We start from the raw sequence: 10,861 nt of genomic DNA on the forward strand, positions 1-10,861 counted from the left end.
AATTTTGACACTCAAATTTCTACCGTTTTCTCCTAGCCATTAGTGCTTTCCCTTTGCTTTCACTCATAATTCGATCCCACAACCATATTCATCAACCCGAGGATAGCACGGATTTGCCGTTGGTGGTCCCATTGAGTTAGGAGAAGAAGTTATAGTGGAGGTTTTCAAAAGTATAAAGTTTATCACTTCCTCTTTAGCCTTTTTCATCATATTTTCCAGCATGCTTATTTTAGTTAAATTGCTTTAATAAGTGTATTATGATTCCTAGCTTCCGCTGTGCATGTCTAAAGTTTCATCATATATATATATATATATAATCTTTATTTTTGTTCCTTATATTTTTTTATTTTTAAGTTTCTTTAATCAGTATATCTATATCTATAATATATTTATATTAGTTCGGATATAAAAGAATTATTTTAGCAATATTACCCTTCAATTTTTATTCAATACCATATATGCCCTTAATTTATTGGTAGGTTTTGTTTTGATTTCTTTTTATTATATTTTTTCCTTTTCCTGTTTGAAATTCTATTTTAATTTCATGGATTTGTTTTGATTTTCTGATTTTTTTAATTTTCTTTTCTATTTTAATAAAAAGATGTCAGTTTTAATTTTGTTTTGCCGTTTGAAATTATATTTTTTCTATTTCAATTTTTTATTCAATCTCGTATGTACCATTAATTTATTAGATTAGCATAGGTTTTGTTTTGATATTTTTTTATATTTGTTTTGCTCTTTGAAATTCTATTTTAATTTCGTAGGTTTTGTTTTGATTTTCTTATATATATATATAGTCCTTTAATTCTATTTCAATTCATGTAATTTTGCTTCTAAAAGGTGCATAATACAAAAAAATTTCTCATTATCATTTAATAGTGTTTAATTGTGTAATATTTAAAAGTTTGTAGGATTTTAAAAGTCTTGGAACAACTTCCTTTTATCATTATGTAAAAGGACTCACATTACTCATTTTCAACAACATTTTGAGGTTTACTTTTTTTCCTCATTCTTCTAATTTATTTTTCCCTTTTTATCTCTTACAATATTTTTATTTTTAAGGTTTATTAATCCACAGTATATATACATTTAACATTAAACTATATCATATCCTCACATAAAATATCATGAATGTGAAAATCTCATCCACTCACATATAAATAAAATCCTTTAATATCATATTTTTTGAAAAGTTAAATTCTCTAAGATACTCGCACAAATTCCACAATAATTTAATATTTAATATTTATTTAAAACAAGTATCAAAATATTTAAAATTATAATTTAAATGAGTTCATAAAATTGACAAATGAAAATAGAATGTTAAAACTTAAAATAAAATTTATTTCTAAAAATTAATTATAAATTTATGATGACACTTTCAATATAATTAATAATAAGATTTCAAAAGTTTTAGAATTTGGATAGTTTTATTAGTTTACAACATTCTTTCGCTTCTACAACTGTATAAAAACTCTATCTCTTTATTTATTTTGTTTATAAACAAAATTTTCATTCTCTGTTTAGTGTTATTTCTTTATTGATTAGTAATAATAATGTTTCTTCTAACTTGATATACATAATCATCTTAATTGCATAAAGTATTTATGTTTATTTATTTAATAAAATTTATCCTAAAAATAAAGTCAACTTCACACATCTACATAAACAATATTAAATATCTCAATTGAAAAATAAAATAAATATAAAAACTTATGGATTAACCTCTCTTTACATTCTTACCTCCAAAATTTTTAATTATAAACTTTTATATATAAAATCTTTTAATTATAAGAATTCAAGGAAAAAAAAAGATTAAAACTACAAAAGATTGTGTAATATATATAGATATATTTTCAATAATGACAACATATTAAAACTACAAACTAAATTTTGTCATCTTCCTTCCATATAATTTATTTTTTTATTGTTTTTATATATAATTTTGCAAAGTCTAATTCGACAATTTGGAGATTGATTGTCTAGCTTACATTTTTCCTTTAACTTTACTTCGTATGTATTATGAATTTCAGGCTCTTTTGAATATAATAGTGATATATATATATATATATATATATAAATATAATACATATATAGTAGTTAGTAAAAAAAGCCCCAACATTTTGTATACACTACTCGCTGAACATATTTTTGAATTTTATATAACTTGGTTGGATTGAAAAACTTAAAATATAACGTGCGAAACACATGCTAAAATACTAGTTAATAAAAAATTATGAGTCTCAATACTACAATGAGATAAAAAAAAAAGATAAAAGTTGTAAAATAACTTTTAAAAATATATGAAACCAGAAGAATTAGAATGAGATTGATTAGGTCACTGGGGAGGAATAAGATTCCCTTGAGTGGGAGTTATTTTTGATTTTGAAAGGGTGATATTTTAAAAATCAATTCAGATTGATTTTAAACTTTGAAATATGATCAATAGAAAAGAAGTGATTTTGGCAATTACATAAGAGATTTTTACAAACACACCCTTAGTAATGACTAAAATCACAAGTGATTTTGTCAAAATCACTTCCCTATTGATCGCAAATTTAAAAATTGATTTTTTGAACGTTTAAAATCATTTTAAATTGATTTTTAAGGAATCACTTTGATGGTGATTGAAAAATCAATTATACCTAATTTTTATTTTTCAAAATCACTCATCATACCATTACTCTCAAACACACTCTAAATAACATCAAGAATGTAAGGATCAAAGAGTTAACTAAGTATCAGATGAACGGAATTGAACAAATAATAGGTAAAGATCATGATCATTGGGAATTGAAGAGGGGATACCAAACATACATCAAACTTTTCATTTTTGTTGCAACCATCATGAGTGTCTCATTTACTAAAATAGCAACCATATTTAGTTTTTTGAAATATAACATTTAAAAAAAATATAGATCTAATTTAAAAAATGACGACTTTACCCAACTAATATACATCTATAATATAATATATCTGTAATATGAAAATTTATACTATATTTGAAGATTTTAAAAAAAACAGGTGACATATTTCATAACAATTTTGTACTACCGATTGCAATTTCCCTAGATGAAAGAAGTCTACCAAAATTCGTTCGTACTTGAAGGATAAATCACATTGATAACTTAAAAGGAAATGAAAGTTTTTATTTTCATTCATTGATTATCATTCTTCTAAATTAAACGGACCTAATTTAAAATGATACTTTTGAAATCCGTTAATATTTGAAAACACTCAGAAAAAAAAGGAAGAAAAAAAGGAAAAAAAAAAGAAGAGGAAAAGACCATTAACTACCAAAGTTATAATTTAATCTAAAAGACGACAGAAGACGACAGATGAAGCTTCTAATCCCGTCCAAAGAAGAGTCCAGAAAAAGCAAAAAATTGTCCTGAAATTGACGAAATGCAGCCGCAAGGAGAGTGGAAAAAGAGAGGCTGTGGCCTGTGGAGGGAGAGCGAAAAATACCGCTGGGATCGGACCCACTGCAATCAATACGGCTTTGTTCATGGAGGCCAACGCCCATATGCTCTTGTCCAGTCCCTTTTCCCATTCCCACTTCATTTCCTTCAATTATTTCTCAATCTCTGCCACTGCGAATGTGAGGTACAGTTTAAATGTTAGTCAGTAGGCAGTGGGTGGTGGTAGGTTTGCTACAGCTTCCCCTGCGAATAACGTGCCCTGTCTCCATCACTATAAATACTTTTCTCCCTCTTTTACTCCCCCAGTTTTGGATTTTCTTGTTTTCTCCTGTGAATTTTGAATTTAGGGAACCAAAACCCAGCTGGGTTTTCCACTGTTTATCCAAAATCTAATTTCCCTTCTGCCCCATTTCTTCTTTTCATCTCTTTTGATGTCCTTGTTCCGTACTTTCCCCTTTTGAAGCATCGCCAAAGAATTTCGGGATTTTTGGGCACGGAATAAAGGCAACGCGGGCAATATTCTGATCCTGGGAAAGGAGAGAAAATGACTGAGGAGGGTGTGAAGGATGCGACTTCTCCGGTTCGTCGTGTGCTTTTCATCTCAGCGGGTGCTAGCCATTCGATTGCTCTTCTTTGTAAGCTGCTTCGCTCTTTCTCTTATCCATCTCCTTGCTTTATTGTTTTGGTGATCTTTGTACGGTGCTGATGAAGTTGACTTTGATGAATTTTTGATAAAAATAGTCCTGAAACTTGTGCAATGTGTTGCTGTGTTCTCAATATGGTAAATGACAAAATGTTTTGTCGTTAAAGCTCCAATAGATTTCTGATTGCTGATTATGAACTACTTCCACCAGTTATTCGATGCAGAAACTCTCGAAGTATATGACTTATTAAGTCAACAAACCTTTTGTAGCCTCATATTTTTGTTCCATTGATAATTCCATAATTTATGGAATGAACCAATGGGGTTCTCTCTCTCGTCTCTCTTTCTCTCTCTTGTTAATTTTTCTCCGAAATGTTCTGCTCATCATTAATGGTAGAAGAAATTCCTCTTGAAGAAGGATTAGAAATCTAGAAAGTCATTTGAAGATTGGGGTCTGTTTATAGATTACTCCTTTTGGTCTTTTTGGAGATGCTGCCCTTTACCTCCTTGCCTATTTGTGTATCCTCCATTTTGATATGAAATGCTAATTGTCTCTTATATATATAAAAAAAGAAGTAATTCCATTAGGAGCAATTTTCTCAAAGGATGTTACTTGAAAAGAAAATTTACAACATGAGAGGAATAGTAAATTAAGAAAGAATAGGAAAGGTAAGAACTTTATTGCCTATCCTTTGCTGTGACTCTGAGGGGTGGCTGTGAGATTAAAAACTGATGAGAAACTTACTGTTTGTTTTGCCGTAGACGAATTCACGTCCCATAATTTGAGCTAGGAAGCTATATTTTTCTGAGTGATTATATTGCCTGTCTGCCTCAATCTGCATTTTGTAGTGCTAGAGGGAAGACTTAAGTTCATTTCAATGTCTGTTGATCTAGCGGTTTGATTTTGTAAACTAAGGATTGATTGTTTTTCAAGTATAATTGAGGCACCTTTCTACATTGTTTCATTTATTTTTTCTTGAGTCTGTTTTTTTTTTTGCACGTTGATTCTACATGTCACACATGACTATCCACTCACAATGTTGTTTTAATAGTGTATAAATTCCTACCTCCTACCTCCTATGGTGTTTAAACCATAGGAAATTCTTTTGTAACTATAGTCTAACGACGATCAACCAAGATTGGAGAGCTATAGCCTGTAATTCACTTACTCTTTTAGGGGGGCCGCTCATCCCTGTCCTTAGGCTGTTTTTTTGCTGCCTCTAATACATATTTTCTGTTTCATATAAAAAGAAAAACTAGAACTAATTTACAAAGATAACCCCCTTTTTTTTGTACTTTCATACCATCTAGCTAGGCAATGTCTTGGTTTCCTATAGATTCTTTTTGAGCCACATTTAACCATTCTTTGGATGGTGTGCAGCTGGAAATGTTGTTTGTTCTTGGGGTCGTGGAGAGGATGGTCAATTAGGTCATGGAGATGCTGAAGATCGTCTTTCCCCGACACAATTGAGTGCATTGGATGGCCATGAAATAGTGTCTGTTATTTGCGGAGCTGATCATACGATAGCTTATTCTGAAGCACGTACAGAAGTTTATAGTTGGGGATGGTAAGTGATTGCTCTTTTTAAAACATCCTATTTGCTTATTAGTTTGATTTAACTCCATTGTCAAGATCAAGTTTAATCATTGAAGAAAAGACTCAGAGGCTTTTGGAGACATATATCCACGAACCATCTATAATTCTAATGATTGAAATAGTTTTAAACCCATAAAGAATCACTTTGACTGGGTCTTCATAAGCATTTTAACTAGATAAACATCACTAATTTTATACTGTTTCCCGACAATGTTTTGAATTTGGTTTTGTGGGGTGTACTTTGAGTTGGGGTTCTTATTTAAGTTGGTCAAGTTGAAATTTTTTTAATAATATTTTTTGGTTAAAGAAAAATATTATTAATTTTTTTTAATAATATCGCTGGGACGTATCTTATCTACTATTTTATTTAACTTGATCTACTATTTTATTTAACTTGATTTCCAGGGGTGACTTTGGGAGGTTAGGTCATGGTAATTCTAGTGACTTGTTCACACCAAAGCCAATTAAAGCGTTGCATGGTCTTAGGATAAGACAAATTGCTTGTGGAGATAGCCACTGCTTGGCAGTAACTATGGAAGGCGAGGTGCAGAGGTCGGTAGATTTCCCAATCCTTATCAACTTTATTTTATTTATTATCTCAAGGTTATAATTTTTGTGTAACTCAACCTTTTTGATGGGTTATTTGGAGCAATGGTTCGTCTCTTTTGGTAGTGGTAGTGGTGGGTGGCGGTATGCGTCATTCTGTTACATGGTTGACCAATAGAACCACTTTCCTCCCTCATGGAGTCATCAGGCTTCTTTTCTGCTCTTAATTATTTGTTTAAAAATTTTATCGAAAAAAGTTATCTTGGTTTCAGTGATTTAAAAAGCGTGCCTAGGCGCTCCGCGAGGCGATCTGAATGAGGCGCGCGAAAAGCTCGCGCCTCATATGAAATGTCGAAGCCCATGAAGCGCGGGCTTCATGGGCTTTTGTTTAAAAAAAAAAATTTAATCAACAGACCCTAAACACAAGGGTTTTTGCGTTTAGGGTTTGTTTTTTTTAAACAAAATTGAAACTGTCGCACCGCACCCCACGTCTATTTGACTTTTGAGATTTTTTTTTTAATAATGGAAAGAATCTCAACAGATTTATTTCTTCCTCCCACGTCATTATCATCTTAACCTTTTCCTATTCGTATTCCTTCCCATGCACAAAAAGAGTTCAATAGTCACAATTTTTTCGTATTCCTTCCTCTTTTCCCATTCAATTTCGACTCTCTCTCTCTGCATTTCTCTAGTCTTTTAAATTTCCACAATTGGACTCTCTGCATCTATCCCTCTTTGTTTCAACTTTCATCTTTTGTAAGCGATTGTGACTCTCAGCATCTCTCCCTCTTTGTTTCATCGTTTGTAAGCAGTAACAGTAAGCTCTCTTTTTCTCTGTTTCTATTCCTATCTCTCTGTATTTCTGATTTTTTTCTTCTCCAACAGAAGTACAGAACAGTCATCTCTTTCCCTCTAGGTTCTATATTTCTATTTTGATTTCTTAATTCTTCAATGGTCCAACTTTCCAACATATTATATTGATCCGAGTCTTCAAATTTACTTGGACTGTGGACAGTAAGCTCTCTCTCTTTCTCTCTCTTTTTTTTTTTCGTCTCATTTTCTTTCCCTAAAACAGCACTAGAATTTCATTTATTTTTAAATATCGATTAAAATTTAGGATGTCTAACGAAGGCTCAAGAAAAGATCCGGCATGGAAGTATGCTGCTTTGGCAAATCCCCATGATATGACTACATTTATTTGTAGTTTTTGTTCAAAAATAACAAAAGGAGGTGTTTATAGGGTGAAACAACATTTTGTTGGAGGTTATAGAAATACAACATCATGCAAGAAATGTCCGGACCATGTGAAGGAAGAAATTAAGGAGCACATGTCCAAAAAAAAGGAGATCAAAGAACAAAGAAATCTTATACCTGATATTGATGACGAAGATTTCGGTATGGATGATGAGGACGAGGATGATTTGGTCCTAACTAGTTCGAGTAAGAGACCTTATAGTCAAAGGCCAAGTTTAGACCCTAAGAAGCCAAGACAGAGGGGTCCAATTGATGCATTTTTTACTCCTAATCCAAAGTCAGTAGTTCTGAATCGAAAAAATGAGAAAGGCAAACAAACGACACTTAATGAAGCTTACAAAAAGGAAATGAGGGAGCGCACAGTACAAAGAATAGCGTGGTGGTTTTATGATTCCGGTATTCCTTTGAATGCTTGCAATTATGAAAGCTTTGCGCCTATGGTTGAAGCAATAGGACAATTCGGCCCTGGACTAAAAATACCATCTTATTATGAGCTTAGAGTGTCATTGTTGAAAAAAGAGTTAGAAGCAACACATGAATTGATGAAGAGTCACAAGGAAGAATGGGCCAAGGTTGGATGTACTATCATGGCCGATGGATGGACCGATAGGAGAGAGTGGACATTAATTAACTTTTTAGTTAATAGTCCTAAAGGTACAATGTTTATTGAGTCCATTGATGCTTCATCTTATGTCAAGAATGGAAAGAAAATGTTTGAGTTACTCGATAATTTTATCGAGCGCATTGGAGAAGCAAATGTTGCACATGTCGTTACTGATAGTGCTTCAACAAATGTAATGGCGGGTAAGAAATCAAATTCTTGCTCCTCTTCGAATTAGTATTATGTTAAGTTAAACATTTCAAGTAGGCTAACTAATATAATATGTTATCTCCTTATTTTATTTTGTTACTAGGGAGATTATTAGAAGCAAAACGACCAAATTTATTTTGGTCACCTGGTCACCATGTGCTGCTCATTGCTTGGACTTGATGTTGGAGGACATATTCAAGATCCCAAATATCTGTAGCACATTGAATAGAGGCATGGAGATCAGTAATTTCATTTATGTTCGCCCAGGATTGTTAAATATGATGAGGCAATTTACGAATCAGAAGGAGTTAGTTAGGCCAGCTAAGACTCGATTTGCCACAGCTTGCATAACATTATCAAGCATACATCGTCCGAAGAATAACTTGAGGAAGATGTTTACTTCTGATGAATGGAGCAAATGGAGCAAGGAACAACAAGGCAAGTGAGTTGTTCAGACAATATTGATGGCATCATTCTGGAATACAATTGTATTTGTTCTTAAAGTATCAGACCCTTTAGTTCGAGTGCTTAGATTGGTGGATGGTGAGAAGAAGCCTCCTATGGGATATATTTATGAGGCCATGGATAGAGCTAAGGAGGTCATTGCTAAATCTTTTAATGGTAAGGAAGACAAATACAAGGACGTTTTTCAAATCATCGATCAGAGATGGGATCTTCAGTTGCACCGTCCTTTGCATGCAGCAGGATATTATTTAAATCCAGAATTCTTCTATTCAAATCCGAACATTACAGAAGATGATGAAGTTGTTAACGGGATGTATGCATGTGTCACAAGAATGGTCCCTTCTCCAGAAATACAAGACAAGATAATTCAGGAGTTGACCAAGTACAAGAACGCTGAAGGGATATTCGGACAACCCATGGCGGTTAGACAAAGAAATAACAGATCTTCAGGTAATATTTAATGGTACTAATTTATGATGTTTGGTTCATTACTCGGTTGAAAGTTATTAACATAGTTTACTTCAATACTTCAATTTAATAGTGGAATGGTGGGATGATTTTGGAGTATCAACTCCAAACTTGAGGAAGTTTGCTATGAGAATTCTAGGTCTTACTTGTAGTGCATCTGGATGTGAACGAAATTGGAGTGTTTTTGAACCGGTTAGTTCTTTATGACACTGAGAAATATGCTTTTAACTTCTTGATTAGAAACTTAGAAGTATTGTTATAGAACCTTTTTCTTTTATACTTTGCAGCTTCATAGTAAAAGAAGGAATAAACTTGCACAACGTCGTCTAAATGATTTGGTTTTCATAAAGTATAATAGAGCATTGAAACGACGACATAACATGCGGAACACAATCGACCCTATCTCTTTAAAGGATATCGATGATAGTAATGAGTGGTTGACAGGGAGAATGGATAGTGATTCTGAAGAGGATAATGATCTTGTCTTTGGTGATGACTCCTTAACATGGGGTGATGTTTCGAGAGCTGCTGGAGTAGAAGAACATGCCTATCATTCTAGAGCAAGTACGTCAAGGTCAAGAAGTAGGACTACGACTGGAGCTTCAAGTGCTTCTCAATCCACACGACCCACACCCATACAATTGATTGATGATGAAAATTACACCGAGGATGAAGATGCAGATGGCTACAGGTCTAATGATGAAGAGAATGAAAATGATGAAATTGAAGGACTATTTAGTGATGATGAGTTTGATCATTAGATTTTCATTTTGAACTATCATACTTATACTAGTTTAGGATCATTTTCATGTTTTTGTGGACAATTGATTCTTTATGCTAAGATCTTTGATGTTTTCTAATCTTGTTTGGTTTTTATATGTGTATATATATATTTTTATTTGTTTTTATATATAGTGCGCCTCGCGTAAAAAAGCCCGCGCTTTTTTTTGCGCTTCGCGATTAAGCTCCAGAGGTCTATTGAGCTTTTGTGCGCCTCGAGCTTTTTAAATCACTGCTTGGTTTAAAAAATCTATGAAGTGTAGTTTAGTGAGTAGATATGGTATTGTGAATTCTTTTACTTGTCTTGATGATTTTTTTTCATCACAAAAAAGAAAAAAACCGTCCTTTTCTGCTATAGGGGAGGACATTTTGGAGCTTTGTCAAGGTCAAGTTGCGGTGTGGTCTGCATTGGATTTATTTACTATTTATATTAGTTGTGGAGCATCTGGCTTAAGATAAATAACCAAATCTTTAGAAGGGGTGAGAGGTCCTTGGAGATTTGAGATGTCATTAGACTTAACACTTCTCGTAGGCATCTGTTCCTTAATGTTTTTTGTAATTATTAATTAGGTGTTATTCTTTTGGATTGTGCCACTTTCTGTAGTTTTGACCTTGTTTTGTTGGGCTTTGTTTTATGCCTTTGTATATTCTTTTATTTTTCTGAATGAAAACTTGGTTTCTTTTTACTTTAAAAAATTTTACTCTTTATATGAATTACTTATCTGTATACGTTTGATTTTATTACTTTAAAATATGCATTTACTCTGTGTTTTCAATTTTATATGATTGAAGTTGGGGAAGGAATCAAAATGGTCAACTTGGTCTTGGTACCATTGAAGACTCTCTTGTGCCACAGAAAATCCAAGCATTCCAGG

General features: G+C 32.6%; 2 protein-coding genes and 1 pseudogene across 4 annotated transcripts in view; all 3 read left to right on the forward strand.

Moving 5' to 3' along the window:
• Window positions 1-3,459: 3,459 nt before the first annotated feature.
• The window catches only part of UVR8 (Regulator of chromosome condensation (RCC1) family protein), a 28,293-nt gene continuing 20,891 nt past the window's right edge, over window positions 3,460-10,861 (forward strand). Inside the window, exons 1-5 of one of the 3 annotated variants that reach the window (XM_022293712.2) lie at window positions 3,460-3,606; window positions 3,886-4,057; window positions 5,447-5,633; window positions 6,068-6,214; window positions 10,779-10,860. In XM_022293712.2, coding sequence (XP_022149404.1) covers window positions 3,967-4,057; window positions 5,447-5,633; window positions 6,068-6,214; window positions 10,779-10,860 — 507 coding nt within the window. In that variant the 5' untranslated portion in view covers window positions 3,460-3,606; window positions 3,886-3,966. The other 2 variants (XM_088124404.1, XM_022293711.2) reach the window with 2 other exon arrangements.
• Window positions 6,221-8,679, forward strand: LOC148213209 (uncharacterized; annotated as a pseudogene).
• LOC148213210 (uncharacterized) lies at window positions 8,400-10,752 on the forward strand. Its single transcript, XM_088124395.1, has 3 exons — window positions 8,400-9,188; window positions 9,280-9,398; window positions 9,494-10,752. The coding sequence occupies exons 1-3, from the start codon at window positions 8,738-8,740 to the stop codon at window positions 9,965-9,967; spliced, it is 1,044 nt and encodes a 347-aa protein (XP_087980521.1). The 5' UTR covers window positions 8,400-8,737; the 3' UTR covers window positions 9,968-10,752.

Source organism: Momordica charantia (assembly GCF_013281855.1).
Source record: "Momordica charantia cultivar OHB3-1 chromosome 1 unlocalized genomic scaffold, Mcharantia_2.0 BLBB01000001.1, whole genome shotgun sequence".
NCBI classification, from domain to species: domain Eukaryota; kingdom Viridiplantae; phylum Streptophyta; class Magnoliopsida; order Cucurbitales; family Cucurbitaceae; genus Momordica; species Momordica charantia.